General features: G+C 40.1%; 1 protein-coding gene across 1 annotated transcript in view; it reads right to left on the bottom strand.

Annotated features, from left to right (window-relative positions):
• Positions 1 to 19805, bottom strand: part of C25H16orf52 (chromosome 25 C16orf52 homolog) — a 72711-nt gene extending 52906 nt beyond the window's left edge. The window contains exon 1 of the mRNA XM_018040803.1: positions 19678 to 19805. Coding sequence (XP_017896292.1) covers positions 19678 to 19783 — 106 coding nt within the window. The 5' untranslated portion in view covers positions 19784 to 19805. The remainder of the gene's footprint in view (positions 1 to 19677) is intronic.

Raw genomic sequence — 19805 nt, 5'->3', positions numbered from 1 at the left:
TCGTGTCCGACTCTTTACGACCCCATGGACCTACCAGGCTCCTCCATCCATGGGATTTTCCAGGCAAGAATACTGGAGTGGGTTGCCATTTCCTTCTCCAATATACACTACTAGAGATAAAATAGATAAATAATAAGGACCTACTATATAGCACAGGGAACTCTACTCAATACTCTGTAATGACCTATATGGGTAAAGAATCTATAACAAGAATGGATATATGTGTATGCATAACTGATTCACTTTGCTGTAGAGCAGAAACTAACATGACACTGAAAATCAACTATACTCCAATTTAAAAAATAAAACTTGAAAGTCAAAAAAATAAAATCTTAAATACAAGGTGGTCCACTTAAAGCAAGCATCTTACTGGCTACTAGTGTGAATCTAAATGGTTAATGGATGATAACTACCTGCTGGATGGTTAGTAGGCAATACTCCTGATAGAAAGCTTTGGGAGTTAGTCCTATACCAGCAACACTTCAACATAAGAGTTTGTTTTCTGACCCTAACCCACTAAATCTTGTGAGAGTGGGAGTCCTAAAGGTGATCTTACATGCCTACATACATCTGTTATTTAAAGAAGATTCATTGCTATGGTTTTTTCAGTGATTCAATTAACGATTTAAAAAATTTAAACTCTCAATATAATTATTTTATCTACAGGATAGGAAAATACAGAGTTTCTCATTTATGTCTCATAATAAGCAAACGAATAGAACTATAACAAATTATAGGTTACCTGTGATTATCAATCATCCTTTACTTTTACTTTACTTTTACTTTATACTTGGTTACTAACTTCAACTAAGGAGGTCAAGGTCATGGCTTATACAGTTGGCTGGTTAGGGGAAAATCTATTCTTGGGCCACAGACTACATCCATAGTGCACTCAGCAAATGTTACAGTAAAAAGGTTGACATAAATATGGTTTAGTATGTTCTATCATCATTACTGGAAAATCCCCAAATACATGTTACCTTTAATATGCAGAACATAACTTGTATATAAGCATTTAAATAGGCTACCTGAGACTCCCTGGTTGTCCAGTGGTTAAGAATCCACCTGCCAATTCAGGGGACATGGGTTTGATCCCTGGTCTGGGAAGATTCCACATGCTGAGGAGCAATGAAGCCTATACACCACAACTACTGAAGCCTGTATACCCTAGAACCCATGCACTGTAACAAGAGAAGTCACAGCAAGGAGAAGCCTGCACACTGCAACCAAGAGTGGCCTCCGCTAACCGCCACTAGCAAAAGCTTGCCTGCAGCAATGAAGACTCAGGGCAGCCAAAACCAAATAAATACATAATAAATAGGCTGCCTGGTATTTTTTTTTCTCTTAGTGCACTAAACTGGAAGGAAGAAGACAGGAATCCAGATTAAGTATCAGGCATGTATGGTAAAAATGGTATGGGCAACCAGGTCTAACACAGTGATATATCCGAGTTGAAAAAAAATCAGATTGCTTTTGGTGACTATATGAGGTCCATGAATCAAGGTAAATCGAAAGGAGATAGCAAGAGTGAACATCAACATTTTAGTAATGAGTAAACTAAGTGGACAGGAATGTGCTGTGCTGTGCTTAGTCACTCAGTTGTGTCTGACTCTTTGTGACCTCATGGACTGTAGCTGCCAGGCTCCTTTGTCCATGGGGATTCTCCAGGTAAGAATACTGGAGTGGCTTGCCATGCCCTTCTCCAGGGAATCTTCCCAACCCAGGGATCAAACCCAGGTCTTGTGCATCGCAGGCAGATTCTTTACTATCTGAGCCACCAGGGAAGCCCAAGAATACTTGTGGGTATCCTCTCCAGAGGATCTTACTGACCAAGGAATCAAACCGGGGTCTCCTGCATTGTAGGTGGATTCTTTTCCAGCTGAGCTACCAGGGAAGCCCCCTTCTCTGCCTTCTACCCAGCTATTCCCATTCCTGGACAGACACCCAGCAGGCACAATGCAGCTAAAAGTCCAGTGCGTCCTGTCCTAACTGGCCCAACCCAATATACTTCCGGAACACCGACTCCACCCCAAACAATGGTTAGGAGGTTCCATCTTCCTCAACCACTTCCAGGTTTTGTGTTTGTAGAAGACAATGCTCTCAGGGAGGAGGGACAGGAATGAGCGAATTTAACACAGATGAAATGGAGTAGCTCTCATAGTCAAGAAAAGAGTCCAAAATGCAATACTTGGGGTTCAATCTCAAAAATGACAGAATGATTTCAGTTCATTTCCAAAGCAAATCATTCAACATTACAGTAATCCAAGCCTACGCCCCAACCAGTAATGCTGAAGAAGATGAAGCTGAATGGTTCTATGAAGATCCACAAAACCTTCTAGAACTAACACCAAAATAAGATGTCCTTTTCATCATAGGGGACTGAAATGCAAAAGTAAGAAGTGAAGAGATACCTAGAATAACAGGCAAGTTTGGCCTTGGAGTATAAAATGAAGCAGGGCAAAGGCTAACAAAGTTTTGCCAAGAGAACGCACTGGTCACAGCAACCCTCTTCCAACAACAAAAGAGATGACTCTACACATGGACATCACCAAATGGTCAATACCAAAATCAGACTGATTATACTGATTGAATATACTGATTATATTCTGTGTAGCCAAAGATGGAGAATCTCTATACAGTCAGCAAAACAAGACTGGGAGCTGACTGTGGCTCAGATCAAGAGTTCCTTATTGCAAAATTCAGACTTAAAATTGAAGAAAGTAGGGAAAACCACTAGGCTATTTAGGCATGATCCAAATCAAATCCCTTATGAACACAGAGGAAATGAAAAACAGATTCAAGGGATTAGATCTGAGAAACAGTGCCTGAGGAACTATGGTCAGAGGTTCATAACACTGTACAGGAGGCTATGACCAAAACCATTCCCAAGAAAAAGAAATGCAAGAAGGCAAAATGGTTGTCTGAGGATGTCTTACAAATAGCTGAGAAAAGAGAATCGAAAGGCAAAGGAGAAAAGGAAAGTTATATGCATCTGAATGCAGAGTTCCAAAGAACAGCAAGGAGAGATAAGAAAACCTTCTTAAGTGAATAATGCAAAGATATCAGTTCAGTTCAATTCAGTTGCTGAGTCCTGTCTGACTCTTTGCGACTCCATGGACTGCATTACCACAGGCCTCCCTGTCCATCACCAACTCCCAGAGTTTACTCAAACTCATGCCCATTGAGTCGGTGACGCCATCCAACCATCTTATCCTCTGTCATCCCCCTTTCCTTCTGCCTTCAATCTTTCCCAGCATAAGGGTCTTTTCAAATGAGTCAGGTCTTTGTATCAGGTGGCCAATGTATGGGAGTTTCAGCTTCATCATCAGTCCTTCCGATGAATATTCAGGACTAATTTCCTTTAGGATGCACTGGTTGTATCTCCTTGCAGTCCAAAGAACTCTCAAGAGTCTTCTGCAACAGCACAGTTCAGTAGCATCAATTCTTTGGCACTCAGCTTTCTTTATAGTCCAACTCTCACATGCATACCTGACTACTGGAAAAATCATAGCTTTGACAAGATGGACCTTTGTCGGCAAAGTGATGTCTCTGCTTTTTAATATGCTCTCTAGGTTGGTCCTAACTTCTCTTCGAAGGAGTAACCGTCTTTTAATTTCATGGCTGCAGTCACCATCTGCAGTGATTTTGGAGCCCCCAAAATTAAAGTCTGCCTCTGAAAATAGCAGAATGGGAAAGACTAGAGATCTCTTCAAGAAAATTAGAGATACCAAGGGATCATTTCATGCAAAGATGGGCTCAATAAAGGACAAAAATGGTATGGACCTAATAGAAGTAGAAGACATTAAGAAGAGGTGGCAAGAATACACAGAAGAACTGTACAAAAAAGATCTTCATGACCCAGATAATCATGATGGCTGATCACTCAACTAAAGCCAGACATCCTGGAATGTGAAGTCAAGTGGGCCTTAGGAAGCATCACTACGAACAAAGCTAGTGGAGGTGATGAAATTCCAGTTGAGCTATTTCAAATCCTGAAAGATGATAATGTGTAAGTGCTGTACTCAATATGCCAGCAAATTTGGAAAACTCAGCAGTGGCCACAGGACTGGAAAAGGTCAGTTTTCATTTCAATCCCAAAGAAAGGCAATGCCAAAGAATGCTCAAACTACCACACAATTGCACCCATCTCATACTCTGCTGCTACTGCTGCTAAGTCGCTTCAGTCGTGTCTGACTCTCTGCAACCCCAGAGATGGCAGCCCACCAGGCTCCCCCATTCCTGGGATTCTCTAGGCAAGAATACTGGAGGGGGTTGCCATTTCCTTCTCCAATGCATGAAAGTGAAAAGTCAAAGTGAAGTCGCTCAGCTGTGTCCGACTCTTTGCGACCCCATGGACTGTAGCCTACCAGGCTCCTCCGTTCTTGGGATTCTCTAGGCAAGAGTACTGGAGTGGGGTGCCATTGTCTTCTCCAATCTAGTGATGCTCAAAATTCTCCAAGCTAGGCTTCAACAGTATGTGAACCATGAACTTTCAGATGTTCAAGCTGGTTTTAGAAAAGGTAGAGGAACCAGAGATCAAATTGCCAACATCTGCTGGATCATCGAAAATGCAAAGAGAGTTCCAGAAAAACATCTGTTTCTGCTTTACTGATTAAGCCAAAGCCTTTGACTATGTGGATCACAATAAACTCTGGAAATTTCTGAAAGAGATGGGAATACCAGACCATCTGACCTGCCTCTTGAGAAATCTGTATGCAGGTCAATAAGAAACAGTTGGAATTGGACATGGAACAACAGACTGGTTCCAAATAAGAAGAGGAGTACATCAAGGCTGTATATTGTCACCCTGCTTATTTAACTTATACGTAGAGTACATCATGAGAAACGCTGGGCTGGAAGAAGCACAAGCTGGAATCAAGACTGCTGGGAGAAATATCAATAACCTCAGATATGCAGATGACACTACTTTTATGGCAGAAAGCGAAGAGGAACTAAAGAGCGTCTTGATGAAGGTGAAAGAGGAGAGTGAAAAAGTTAGCTTAAAACTCAACATTCAAAAAACGAATATCATGGCATCCGGTCCCATCACTTCATGGCAAACAGATGGGGGAAACAATGCGAACAGTGACAGACTTTATTTTCTTGCTCCAAAATCACTGTGGACAGTGATTGCACCCATGAAATTATAAGACGCTTGTTCCTTGAAAGAAAAGCTATGACAAACTTAAGCAGCATATTAAAGAGACATCACTTTGCCTACAAAGGTCCATATAATCAAACCTACGGTTTTTCCAGTAGTCATGTATGGATATGAGAGTTGGACTATAAAGAAGCCTAAGCACCGAAGAATTGATGCTTTTGAACTGTGGTGTTGGACAAGACTCTTGAAGGTCCCTTGGACTTCAATGAGATCTAACCAGTCAATCCTACAGGAAATCAGTCCTGAATATTAACTGGAAGGACTGATGCTGGGCTGAAACTCCAATAATTTGGCCACCTGATGCAAAGAGCTGACTCACTGGAAAACACTCTAATGCCACAAAGATTGAGGACAGGAAGAGAAGGAGGCCCCAGAGCATGAGGTGGTTGGATGGCATCATTGACTCAATGGACATGAGTTTGAGCAAACTTTTGGGGGATAGTTAGGGAAAGGGAAGCCTAGGGTGCTGCAGTCCAAGGGGTCACAAAGAGTCGGACACGACTGAGCAATTGAACAAAACAAACGGATGAGGAAACTAAACTCAGAGGTCAAGCAAGAAGTCTAAAGCCACATAGCTCAAAAGTGGCAGAGCCAGAATTTGAACTGAATTCTGGCTTCACACCCGTATTCCTTTCACAACATCTTTATTAATAATTTCCCAAGAATTCAATATATGATATCATATACACCCACTTTTATTTTAAATCAAGAGATGGATGGTGAAAGAGGAGCTTGGAACTATTTTTTTGTTGGGAAAAATATAAAGAAAAAGCATTCAAGTAATTTTTCAAGCACAAACAAAACATCTACAGCAAAGCCTAAATTAGAAGCCAAGTATCAACAGAAATACTCTTCAAGTTAAAAACAATTAATTTGTACCATTTGTACCCCTACTGACACACAAAATACTATTTTCCTCCTTATTCCATTCATTCATAGAGACCTTTAACAAACAGTAACCATACTAGCCAGGACTAACAGTCCCTCTCATGAGGGTTGGATGAGGAACATTGGATCCAGCTTATTCTGTATCACTTACTTTACCATGGAGAGATCATTCATCCACTATAAGTTCCTTATCTTCCCCATGTCTACTTCCTACCATCACACACCACACAAATCACACATACATTCATGCACTCATACAAATCTTCCTCATCTCCACTGAGTTAATTCTATCTCTGGATATTCTATCTCAAGAAATCTCTTAAACATACATTTTCTGCAAGTCTTCTTTTTCTTCCTCTGCCAGGGCGATTTGTAAGTAAAAAATGACTCAAAATATTGTTGACAAATGTTAAGAAGAATCTCAGTGAAGCACTTTTGTCACATAGAAAAAAATCTCATGTTTTAAAGTCAAATTGACAAAGGATCAGAGATACAAGCTATTTCTACTTTTTAACTTTTAAAAAGGTTTTTTATCAGTAACTGTATTGCTTTCTACTATGTTTTTTAATACAGAAGTAAATAGTTCAGTCATGACATGGTCTTACTGACTAGCCTAGTAATCTAATTTCCGTATTGACCCAGAGAATCAACTAATCAACCTACAAATTAACTTTCATCTTAAAATAATTTTTCAAAGTTGGGAATAACTAGACAGTAGCTGGACCTTACTTTCCAAAATAAAAACCAACTGACAACATGTAAAAAAATTATGAATTTTGTAGACATACAGCTATTTAAAGAAAACCATTAAAATATAAATATCATATTTGTGAAAATGAGAGACAACTAGGGATGCCAAATCCCTCTTTCCTGATTAGCCCCTTTCTGCTTCGATATTCTACTCTCACTTGAAATATAACCTCTAAACCAAAATCATCACTTTTGCCCTTAAAGTGGCTCACTGTCCAAAGTTCCCAATTCTGTTCCCTACTCCAAGTTTAAAGACTTAGTGTCAACCATAACACTTCCTCTTTCCTGCCAAGTGCAAATTTTTGTGAGTGCTAAGGTACAGAGATCAATGAATTTTATGCCCGGTTCTTTTTTTATATATAAAATTTTAAAAATTATTTTTGTCTGTGCTGGGTCTTCGATGCTGCGTGGGCTTTTCTCTAGTTGTGGAGAGTGGGGGCTACTCTTTAGTTGCAGTGTGAAGGCATCTCATTGTGGAGCAGAGGCTCTAGAGTGTGCAGGCTTCGGCAGTTGTGGCACGTGGGCTCAGTAGTTGTGGCTCAGTATAAAGCACACGCTCAATAGTTGTGGTGTGTGGGCTTAGTTGCTCCACGACATGTGGGATCTTCCCAGACCAGGGAATAAATCTGTGTCTCTGGCAATGGCAGGTGGATTCTTTAACACTGAGCCATGGAGGAAGTCCTATTCTTATAAAACTTTAAAAATCTACACTAGAAAGCAGGGAAAGTAACATACAAATAACCATAATACAGATATGCTACCATGAAAAACACACACGAGGGAAAAGTCATGTGAGGGAGGGGATCAAAAAAGATTTTTATGAAGACAGTAGTTGACACATGCTTGGAAGATGGGTAGGACACCAAACCGACAGGAACTGCTAAGCATGAAAGAGCATCACACTGAGAATAAACAAAGATTTAGAGATGAATAAAGAGACTACTTAGGAAAGTTATGACCAACCTAGACAGAGAGACATTACTTTGCCAACAAAGGTCCATCTAGTCAAGGCTATGGTTTTTCCAGTAGTCATGTACGGATGTGAGAGTTGGACTGTGAAGAAAGCTGAGTGCCGAAGAACTGATGCTTTTGAACTGTGGTGTTGGAGAAGACTCTTGAGGGTCCCTGGGACTGCAAGGAGATCCAACCAGTCCATTCTGAAGGAGATCAGCCCTGGGATTTCTTTGGAAGGAATGATGCTAAAGCTGAAACTCCAGTACTTTGGCCACCTCATGTGAAGAGTTGACTCACTGGAAAAGACTCTGATGCTGGGAGGGATTGGGGGCAGGAGGAGAAGGGGACGACAGAGGATGAGATGGCTGGATGGCATCACTGACTCGATGGACGTGAGTCTGAGTGAACTCCGGGAGTTGGTGATGGACAGGGAGGCCTGGCGTGCTGCAATTCATGGGGTCTCAAAGAGTTGGACACGACTGAGCAACTGAACTGAAAGGGATTACAGATTATATTTAGGAAACCGAAAGTAATACAGAGGGGCTGGAATGTAGATCGACGTAGGGAAAAAGTAGGATCAAAAGTTGGAAAGACAAGCCAGAGGCATGTTGTGAAGATCATTAAGGGCCTTCTGTGCTATGGTAGATGAAGGGTCACTGAAGGTTTCTGGTCCAAACATATGCAGTGGTTAAAAGCCAGGACTCTGGAGCTAGATCCAAATCTCAGCTTTTCCACTTAGCAGCTGTGTGACCCTGGGCAAGTTAATTTCTTTTTATCTCTGTGGGGCTAATAGCAGCACTTAGGGATGTTGTGAGGATTAAATTGGTTCACACATGTAAGAAGTGTCTAGAAAAGTAGCTGTCATAAAGCAAGTACTTATAAGTATTTGCAACTATTTAATATTACCATCCTATCCTTTAGAAAGATAAATTAAGCAGTGATGTATAGAAATGAACTGAAATGAATCTTCCCAAACACTTTACAGGTTCCCCAAGGATAAAATACTTTTTCATTCACTTAAAAGAAATCCCTCAGAATATTTAGTACAGTTCCTTACAGACCACACATATCTTAAAAAGCATTTATTGTGAGACTGTCTGTAATAAAGTACAATGGTGTAGGAAATATCTACATGAAGATTTAAGGAATACTCACAGTAAATGAAAGATTTATTAAAATGGATGGTACTTTATAAATGAAATGGTCATAAATGAAATGGCCTTGGAGATCTTTGCCTTACTTTGAACATGTCCTATTTTTGAAAAAAATTTCTGTATTATAGCTGAAAGTAGACCCAATAATGTTTCAGGTAAATAACTTACTGTGAATATACCACAAATGGGGAGACTCAGTGAAATTCTCCTCTCCCATTTTCTTACTTGACCCAACCAACTGTATTTTCTTTACTTTTTAAAATCTCTAATGATAGCATCATACGGTTTCTGTTGAACAGATCTATATTAAAAGTCAACAGCTGCCTTTTTGCTCAATATACACAACGCCAAGTGTCAAAATACCAAATGTGACCTTTTATTTATAGCAAAGCTAGTAAAAAGAAACACACAAAAAGTGCAGTCTTTTTATCTCAATTAAAAAGAAAAAAAAGCAATTCAAAGAACTGTCAGTTTGCTTCAAAACCGAAGTCATAAACTGAAATGTCATGTAAGTAAACTATACATTCTGGTTTATACATATTCATAAATACATGTAAGTATCATTGATAGCAACACCCAAATCTTTATGCTTTTTTGTCAACTCTAAAGCAATAAATCCCAAAGGACTATTTCATTCTACTTGCCCATGGCATTTCCAGTAAGGATATTTAATTTAGCTGTGACTTACAGCTAATGAGGGAATACATAAATTTTAGAGAGGTATGTTATTGATCTTTAGGTTCCCTCATTCTCTTATTTAACCTCTCTACTATTTCAACAATACGTTTGCTAAATATTGGGCTTCCCTGGTGGCTCAGACTGTAAAGAATCTGCGTGCAATGCAGAAGACCCAAGTTCGATCTCCGGGTCAGGAAGATCCCCTAGAGGGAGTGGCTATACACTCCAGTATTCTTGCCTGGAGAATTCCATGGACAGAGAAGTTGGCGGACTACAGTCCATGATGTCACAAAGAGTCAGACTCTCGACTGAGCAACTAACATTTTCACTTTTTCACCTTCATTTTCAAGGATCCTTAGTTTCTTTCATGCTCTTAGCTAACCCCTCTATTTTAACAATGTTGTGTTAGTTAGCTATTCCAACAATAGCTTTGCCAAATATTATCTTTTCATCAGTCTACAGTCAATAAACAATAAAATAATGTTACCACTACCCATAATCTATTACCAAGTGTACCATGCTTTTTAAGCATCAAACTTATCAGTAGTTATTTGCTAGCTGGGCAAAGAATTCTAAAAAGTACCTGGAAAAACGTGTAACTTCAGAGCTTGAAATAAAACATTCTGACAATTAAAAAAGTATGAATGTTATATTTATGTAAATCATCATAAATAAGTAAAGTTGTAGATGAAAATGAAATTTACACCTATATATTATCACTGCCGTCACTGTACAACCTAATTTATTGGGTTATTCAGAGGATATAAAACAAGGTCACTATGTAAACAATTATCCCTTCAAGTTGCATGATTAAGCTATTTATAACTCAATAACAATAATTTCATGAACAGTAATACTTTATTACATGTCTAAATTTCCCCTGTAAGATTATGTAATATGGCCTACTGCTTAAGTACACACTGAAATGGGGTATGGAAAAATTCATAAACTCACAGGTACATTGAAGAAGCTAATGACAACTAGAAGAAATTTTATTTCATAAATGAACAATTTTCAGTTGTACTATTTGCCAGGTTTCTATCAAGAAACAACTATCCCAGATATTTCAAACTTATTTTCAGCCTTTGAGGTGAGACTCTTTGACTATACTCTAACTGAAAGCTTTACAGATCACTATAGTCCTTTAAAAATAATTTGGGAAATATATGATTTTCATAATTCACTGCAGATACTATTCTTTAACATATTTGTTTTCAGTCACTTTGCAAACCAGTCAATCTTTAATATACAGGAGAACAGAAAGTTGGGGTCAGAACCTGTGCAGCAATTATAAGTTCTACAAGATGTATTAGCCACATCTGAATGATATAATTTTGATTAATAAAAAAATCATCAACTACAACTTGTCTAAGATCAATTACATGGCTAGTGAATTGTGGGACTGGGATCTGACTACATGTTGATCTAGCCCAAAACCTGTGTGTTCTTTCCACTATGGTAGGCTGTCTTTCACTTAGAAAACCTCTTTAGTCTATTCCAGAAACATATAAACTCATGCATTCCTTGGTTTTGGTACTTACATATACCCCATGAAGTTTACATTACCACTACAACTGACTTCACAGTCTGTATTCCTGCAAAGCTCCCTTCCCCAAGCTGGATTTCAGAAATATTCACCACAGACACACTTAAATCTCTTTTTAGAACAAGGCAGGACACAAGTAAATAAATAAAACAGATAATACAAAAGGGAAACATTTTAAAATTAGGATGTTTTGACCTTTCATAGAACAATGACTAACATTTGAGCATTTGCTATATATTAGGCCATGTGCTAATTCTTCATATGCTATATTTTATTTTCTCACAACCATCCTTTGAGATAAATATATTAATTCCAATTTTATAGGCAAGAAATCAAATTACATGCCCCAAATCATAAAATTCATAAAAAGGGAATCAAAAAACCAAATCTCGGTATGTCTGACTCAAATCTCATGGGACTATTTTACTGCACTAAAACTCCAATACAAACTCAACATTTATGAGGAAAGGGGTTAACAACAGAACTATTTTAGGTTTATACTAAGCTGAACAGTGGAGGACTGATGTATATTACTCTTACTGTGCCAGCTTTGAAAGGGGTTCTGGCAGCCAAGTGAGGAAGAACTCAACAAGTCTGGTCAGTATAATAAATGCAACGGCTGTCATCACTTTGTAATACCTTTTTCAGAATTCCCCTCCTCTTAGATTTTTCTACTCTCTCATGACTTCTGTCTATGTTCTTGGTCCCAAATTCCCCTTCACCAAATCTTTTAAGTCAACTAGTTTACATCCTTTATCCTGAAGTGCCTACATCTCTGTTGATAATAGTAAAAAGAGGGGCTTTTTGGAACCAAGGTTGTAAAAATAAAAATAAACGTTTTGTCCAGGAAATCTCATCTCAAATTGGAAAATCTGGATTATGCTGTGAAATTCACAGTATTATAAATTATTTCAAGCTTCAAGTATGACCTGTGAACACTGTAAAAAGACTGGTCTTTGAATTTTTATTCAAAGCTCTTATTTGATATGTTGAAATAAATAATACTGATGATTTACTTTTTTTAAAAAAACAAGTAAAAAATTTTATACCACTTTACCATTATGAAGAAGTGGTATTCTTGGAAGGCAAAGAAATTTACTGGCCCCAATATCCATCAACTGATGAATGGATAAATAAATTGGGATTCACCACACAATTTGGCAGTAAGAGGAAATGAACTACTGATATTTGCTATAATATGGATGAACACTGAAAACATTATGCTAGGTGAAATAAGCCAATCACAAAAGACCACACACTGCATGATTCCATTTATAGGAAATATCCAGAATAAGCAAATCTACAAAGACAGAAAGCAGTCTGCCTAAGAACTAGGAAGTTGGGGGGTGATGGCGAAGGGATCTGGGGTTTCTTTTTGGAGTACTGAGAATGTTCTAAAATTGACTGTGGCACAACTTTATGGTTATACAAACCACTTCATTGTACACTTTAAATAGGTGCATCTTACGGTTAATGAAATTATATCTCAAAAAAGCTGTTTTAAAAAAGAAATTTCCTGGAAAAAGACTCAAAAGGCCATTGAAGAAGTTTTGTTAATGCTTTTTAAGTTAAAGACGAGCACAATCTCAAGATTTTTGCTCTCTGAGGTAAGCCAGTTCTGTCCTCTGCAAGTCATGTCCAAAATGATTAACACGACAAAGTTCTAGACAGTTTAGTTTGTTTAACAAAGGATGGTACAAAGCTCCTTCACACCAAACCAACTCTGCTTACCGAAGTTGTCACAGTTCAGGAAAAGGGCTTATCATTTAATAATTTTCTACTATTTAATAACAGATGTGCTTTGGAAGCTTGTAATTTTAATGTTTTAAACCAAAGGCTGCCAACGTATAGGCTAGGATCTACCTAAAGATCTTGAACTCTTACGTGACAGATGTCAAGCCCACAGTGTCCTATCTGAGGTTTACCAGGATTTTCTGTGGAGAGAGTAGTGGGTAACAGAATGGGAAATGAAACCCTTCCTCATCTTTCTCAATCATCTGCCAGTTTTCATACTTGAGAAAAAAGAAAATTCTTCCTTGCAAAAGGTTAGCCATCTCCTAGGTTTCAACCTGCTAAGGCTTTCTTCCCACTTCTGATGTTTTTATCCATGAGAGGTGGGGTGGAGGTATGGCTGTTAAGAACATCTAAGTTTATCTGTGTCCCCTCACTCAATCTTTCTCAGGTCAGGAGGAATGATTTCATTTGACTGGCAGTTTGAGATAAAAAACTGGGCATAAGTGGTCCAACTTTTTGCCCTTAGGAGCAAGTTGCCTAAAGGGAGCACCCATCTCTTTCGTTCTTTCCCACTGGAAGTCCTACAGTGCAGGTCCCCCAATCCTGCCTGGGATTGGACAATTAAGTCTGTTCATTTTGAGGCCCAGTAAGAGGAAGCTGGAAAAGGGAAAGGCTACCTACTCCAGTATTCTGGCCTAGAGAATTCCATGGACAGTCCATGGGGTTGCAAAGAGTCAGACACGACTGACTGAGTGACTTTCACTTTCAAGAGGAAGTTACTTGTCCAAGGATATAAGTCACATTCTCCAATATCCTCTTTATCAATATTAAATAATATTTTGGCTAATTATCTTATTCTTTTTTTCTCAGTTAGTTCACAATATAAATAGGGAAGAGGATGATAATGAGACTCCTTAAAAACTCTCACATCCAATCTAATTTTAAAAAGAACAAGAGTAAAGGTATTTTCAGGAATAAATACACTATGACAGACTACAATCTGAATAAGAGAACCAATTCTAGAGAGAAAAATTTTGCTTAGATATAAGGAAGAGGTTCAAGTTCCTTCATGTGCTAGAAGACTCCTGGGAAACAGTTGGAAATCTTCATAAAGTACAGTGAGTGAATCCATCTAGGATGATAATAATCCTCAACGGTCAGGCTTCCCCAGTGGCTCAGCAGTAGAAAATCTACCTACAACGCAGAAAACACAGGGCTGATCTCTGGGTCAGGAAGATCCCCTGGAGGAGGGCATGGCAACCCACTCCAGTATTCTTGCCTGGAGAATCCCATGGACAGAGGAGCCTGGCAGGCTACAGTCCGTAGTTACAAAGAGCCGGGCACGACTGAAGCGACTGAGCACGCACAATCCTAAATGGTCACTGAAATCTGTGCCATAGAGGAATGATGCCTCAGTAAAAGATCTCTAGATCACTTATATTTATCAGGAGCAGCTTTGTTGATCTTGTTTAAAAATTTTTTTTTCACTAAAAATTTGTCTCTTGAGGGATGAGAAAACAGTAATTGTGAGGTTAAGGTAATTGTACAAAGTACAGGACATCCCTTTAATACTGAAACCCAAATCTCTTTTACCTCTTCTGTATTCTGGCAAAAATTTTAGCCACTGATGTGTGCACAAATTCCTACATAGGTAGTGTTCTTGAAGGGGGACTTTGCAACTCGGAAACTCAAATCTCATGTGCGAAACACCGACTTATGGGGCAAAATGTAGAAATGACTACTTAACACTGGCCAAATATAAGAACCCTAGGGAATCAAATCAAGTCACAGATGTCAAAGTGCTTCAAAAACTATAAAGCACTACATAAAATATTGTCTCGATATTGAGTTCCAGTAACCAGTAGAAATTTGACCCTAGTATAGCAGAATTAATGTAATTCTGCCATTATATTTACTATCATTTAATATTTTTATTACATTAACAGAAACTCCTGAAGGTCCTTACTAAAGTATCCCCCCATGTATATTCCCCATACAAACGACATCTATTTCTGTTACACTGTATCTTTAGAGTTCACTGGTGGTCCAGTGGTTAGGAATTGGGGTGTTCACTGCCATGGCCTGGGTTCAATCTCTGGTTGGGGAACTAAGGTCCTACAAATCACTCAACCAAATAAAAAAAAAAAAAGGGAGTGGCAGTCATCATATGTTTAAAAGTTTGTGCATCATCCACAAGCTATTAGAACAAATTCAGGAAATGCTATCACACACAAATGAAAATTAAAGGAATATAGTTTCTCTGTATTTGGGCCAATACTACAAAAACAAATAAAAAACTGCCAGTACGGGACTTCTCAGGTGGCTCAGTGGTAAAGAATCTGTCTGCCAATGCAGGAGACACTGGTTCAATCCCTAGGCTGGGAAGATCCCCTGGAAGAAATGGCAACCCACTCCAGTATTCTTGCCAGGAAAATCCCAGGGACAAGAGGAGCCTGGCATGCTAGAGTCCATGGGGCTGCAGAGTCAGACATGATTGAGCATGCCAATGCAGGGGACATGGGTTTGATTCTTGCTCCAAGAAGATTCTACATGCTGTGGGGCAACCAAGCCTGTAAGCCACAACTACTAAAGCCCACATGCTTTAGATCCCAGGCTCTGCAACAAGAGAAGCCACCCCAATGAGCAGTCCACGCACCACAAGAAGAGTATCGAGCCGAAGAGGAGCCTCTGCTCACTGCAACTAGAGAAAGCCCACGTGCAGCAACGAAGAACTAGCATAGCCAAAAAAAAAAAGTCTTAAAAAATGGTAAAAAAAAAAAAACAAAACCCAAAAAGCTTCCAGCATGAAACATGGCTCATAATGTTATAGTAATATAGTTTATTAGTTGAGATTTAAGGAAGTTATTTTACTCAGCTTTTTGTTTTGGGATATTTCATTTCCTTTTGTGGTAGTTCAAGTAGAAGCTGAGGAGTACAGAGACTAGGAGTTGGAGATGAGAGGCTAAAGAGGAGAAACGGTGATGGTGGAGTCCAAAGCCAAGAGGGAAGACAAATTTGTTTGACTTGTGCTAAGCCTTGATGTCTTCTCACTTCCAAGCATCTAATAAAGAAATTGTGTCAGTTCTCAGTAATAAGTTCTGAGCTTCGGTTTCAAAACTGGGATTCTGACACCTGTTATAAACTCGAACAGCAATACAATGATATCTAACTTTTACTGAGCACTATGTATCAGGCACTGTTCTAAATGTTTTACATGGTTTAACTCAATCATTACAATAACTCAGAGATGCTATCTCTATTTTACAGAAGGGGAACTCTATAGAGAAAGGCCAGGTAAGTCAACCAAAGTAACAGAGCTACTAAGTGGTAAGGTTTGGATTTGAATCCTAAACTTTTCCGTTCTAGTTTACTGCAGTGGTTTTCAAACTACATTCTGAGGAACCTTTCAGCTCCAGGAGTTCTATTTTCAAAATATACTTTGTTCATTTAAAAAGTAAAAACATTACAATCAAGACTTTTAGTACGATGTATAATGCACCAAAGGGAATCAACAACATATTAACTTTTTGCTGCCAGGTAAAGTCACTTTTTTGCAGATCTTAGTGTAAAGCCACTCCAGCGTTCTTACCTGGAGAATCCCAGGGACGGGGGAGCCTGGTGGGCTGCTTTCTATGGGGTCGCACAGAGTCTGACACGACTGAAGCGACTTAGCAGCAGCAGCAGCAGCAGCAGCAGTGTAAAGCCAGTCCTGCCACCTCCGAAATCTTAACTGAACTTCCTGTAAATGTTTCATTGATCTAGAAAGTGTAACTCTGCACTGATTTTTTTTTTAACTCAAGACTAGATGTGTTTATTCAGGTAAAAAGTACAGTGAGCATTCAAGCTCAAACACTAGGCAAGATTCAGGTACATCTTACCACAAAGCAAAGGCACAAAAGTGAACAAAGAAACATACCACTTCATTCATTTTAAATTTGGGGGAGCTCCCTGTCTGACATATTTAACCTTAAGAAATACAGGTCAGGGAATTCCCTGGTAGTCCAGTGGTTAGGGTTCCATGCTCTCACTGCCAAGGGCCCTGGTTCAGTCTCTGACTGGGAAACGAAAACTCCACAAGGCATGACCAGGAAAAAAAAAAAAGAAAAACGAAAACAAGAAAGAAATATCGGGTAGATATGATTTTGAAAAAATCTCCAGTGTTCTTACTATCTCCTCTTATTCCTCTTGCTAAACACAGAATATTTAACTGAAAGGTATCTTGAGATGGCAAGGGAAACTTTTAGGGGGGGAAAAAAATCACCTCCTCCACCCCTACTTCAGCCACACAGCACCAGTGTTACAGTCTGGACTTTGTGTCCCCAATCCCCTGCCCTTCCACTCTGCTGTATCAATAACTCTCAGTGAAGTCTTCAACTCTATGGGTCTAAGTCAACTATTCCACTGACCATATGCCATCTGGTATTCAATGACTAAAATATATATAACAGCTTTCTTTTTCACTTTTCCTCTTTATCCAGTTGAGATTTAATGAGCCATCATTACAATATTTTGACCAATGCCTTAAACACTTTTGCTCCTCTGTCATTTTGTTGCATGTATCTGGCAAACCACAACTCTGAATGAAGCTGTCTATTGGCTTTCATCATACACTGGTGCCAGAGTAGCTGAGCACCACCAGAGGGTCAACAAAGCATAGATCGGTTATCACACTTATGTTCATGACCACTGACTTCAATGAAGTCTCCACGCTGCTAGATAATCCTATTGTCTCCAGCTGTCTCTCACAACTATTATTTCAAACATTTTCTACTTCTTTCAAACCTTGGGACTTCCGTCCCTCCCATCTCCAAGGCAACTCACAGCTGATGACTTTGCCTAATTTAAAGGAGTTGTATTCATCTTATTCTTGTTTTCTTTCAAATACAATAGAGTATAACATCTTCTCAGGGAAGTTATGAGATTACTTATCTCTCTTTCCTCCCTCTCTAAGCTCTTTCCTTCCCATGGACATTCAGTCTATTTTATAAACTGGGATTCCACTTGAAACTTCTTTACAAAAGGAGTCACTGAACACATAATCAGATTAAAAACAAGTCAGGAACTGGATGTCACACACACAACTAGCAACAGTGACATTACTAACATTTTCAGAAACAAAGCCTGCAGTTTCACCAAATTTGAAATCATTCTGATATTTTCTTTATATGTTTTACAGTTTTAAAAAACAGATATAATTAACATAGAAGATTGTGTATGTTTAAAGTGCACAAAGTTTATTTGATACATTTATAAACTGCAACATTACCACTGTAGCAATAGCTAACACTGCTACAGGGTCACATAATAATCATATATGTTTTACACTTAAGAGCTCTGCTATGACTATATAGGCAAGAAAAGGAGCAGAAATTTTTAGAGTGTTATTTTAATAACCAGTAAATCTGACAGCATGATTTTGTGTTACTAGGTCTAGATGGGGGAGAGAAAGGAGGAGGAAGCAACAAATGTCCCAGCCACGGCTTTTTTTAAGAGCTAAAAATACTGCAGGATAAATACAGAATCATAAGCAATACTTAAGAAGTAAGTCTGACAGCACAGTGATACATTCTTACAACAAATTATTCATGGAGGGAGTCTGATAGTCCCAACTCTCATTATTCCCTTCACCTGCACTGAACAAGCAGTTAGAAAAGAAGTTTATTCCTTTACTCCCATCAGCTCTCCTGGCAGCTGTTACATTAATTAAACTTTTGGTCTTACAGGTCTGGGTGAGTGTGAGTGACTGTGTGTGTGTATGTGTGTGTGTGGGGGGTGTAGTTGGTGGCCCAAGCCAGGAAAAATCCTGCAAAGGCATTCACCTGGGATACCCTTCAGAAAGATGCTTTCCTCTTTCCCGAGGGCACCACCTTGTCGCTGCTGCCCACAGTTCGGTGGTGTTACAGCAGGCACTGTTGGCTACTGGGCTGCCTACAACTCTAATGTGTTACTTAATTTTGTAACTACTATTAGGATCTCGAAAGCGTTTTGTGATGCGCTGGAATGAAAGATGCTCCATAAAATGAAGTTTATTATTAGAATTATTACAGCTCCGGGGCCTAAAATAAAGCAAAATTATAACCACATAGGCTTCAAAGGGAAAATCGGAAGCCACATGCATCTCAAACACTGCCAAGTGGGCAGGGGCTGGGCAGGGGCTGGGCAGGGGCGCGGGTCTGAGGCTCTCATCCGGCGCCCCCACCGCCACCAGCTCTCGCGGCACCATTAACCCGGTCCTGCCCGGACCTCTATCCCGGACGCCGCTTCTTAGGGTGGGGAAACGAGGGTCAGCGGTCGGCCCCGACTCCTTTCGGCCTCTCGTCGCCCGTCAGCCCTCTGGGGACTCTCACACCCCACAGGCTGCCTCGCTCCGGGCCCCAGACTCACCGCCTGGTTTCTAATTCTTTCACAGGCGCCTCAGTTTCCTCCAAATCGGTTTCCTCCTGTCTCTCACCTGGACTTTTTTTTTTTTAATCCAGGACGACGCTCGTTGCCCCCTCCGCTGTCCCTCAGGTTGGCGGCTCTCCCTTCACCCTCTCTCCCAGGTCCAGGACCATCAGCCCGGTCCAGATCTCCTCGCCCCTCGGCCATTTCGCACTCAGCCCATGGTGCCGCTCCCCTCCGTCCCCCGCGTGTCCCCTTCGCCAGCCCCTCGGCCAGGCAGCCCGGGTCGCCTCACCGCTCCCTTCTTCTCAGGCTGGCCGCCGCCGCCGCGCATCCTCCAGCCCCGTCTTCTCCTGAGCCGGGTCTCCCCTCCCCTCCCTTCGCCCTCAGCCAATCCCCCGCCCGGCCCCGCGCGCCTGCCGCTCGCTCACCCGCGGATTCCCCGGTGTTGATCCAGTCCGGGTTGGCGATGCTGGCGATGGCGAAGATATCGGCGGCCAGAAAGAGACATCCTGAGATGATGGTCAGTTTATCCATCTCCCCGCCCCGTCCCCCCACC

This window comes from Capra hircus, chromosome 25, assembly GCF_001704415.2.
Source record: "Capra hircus breed San Clemente chromosome 25, ASM170441v1, whole genome shotgun sequence".
Taxonomy (NCBI): Eukaryota; Metazoa; Chordata; class Mammalia; order Artiodactyla; family Bovidae; genus Capra; species Capra hircus.
This window is presented reverse-complemented; position numbering and strand designations above follow the sequence as displayed.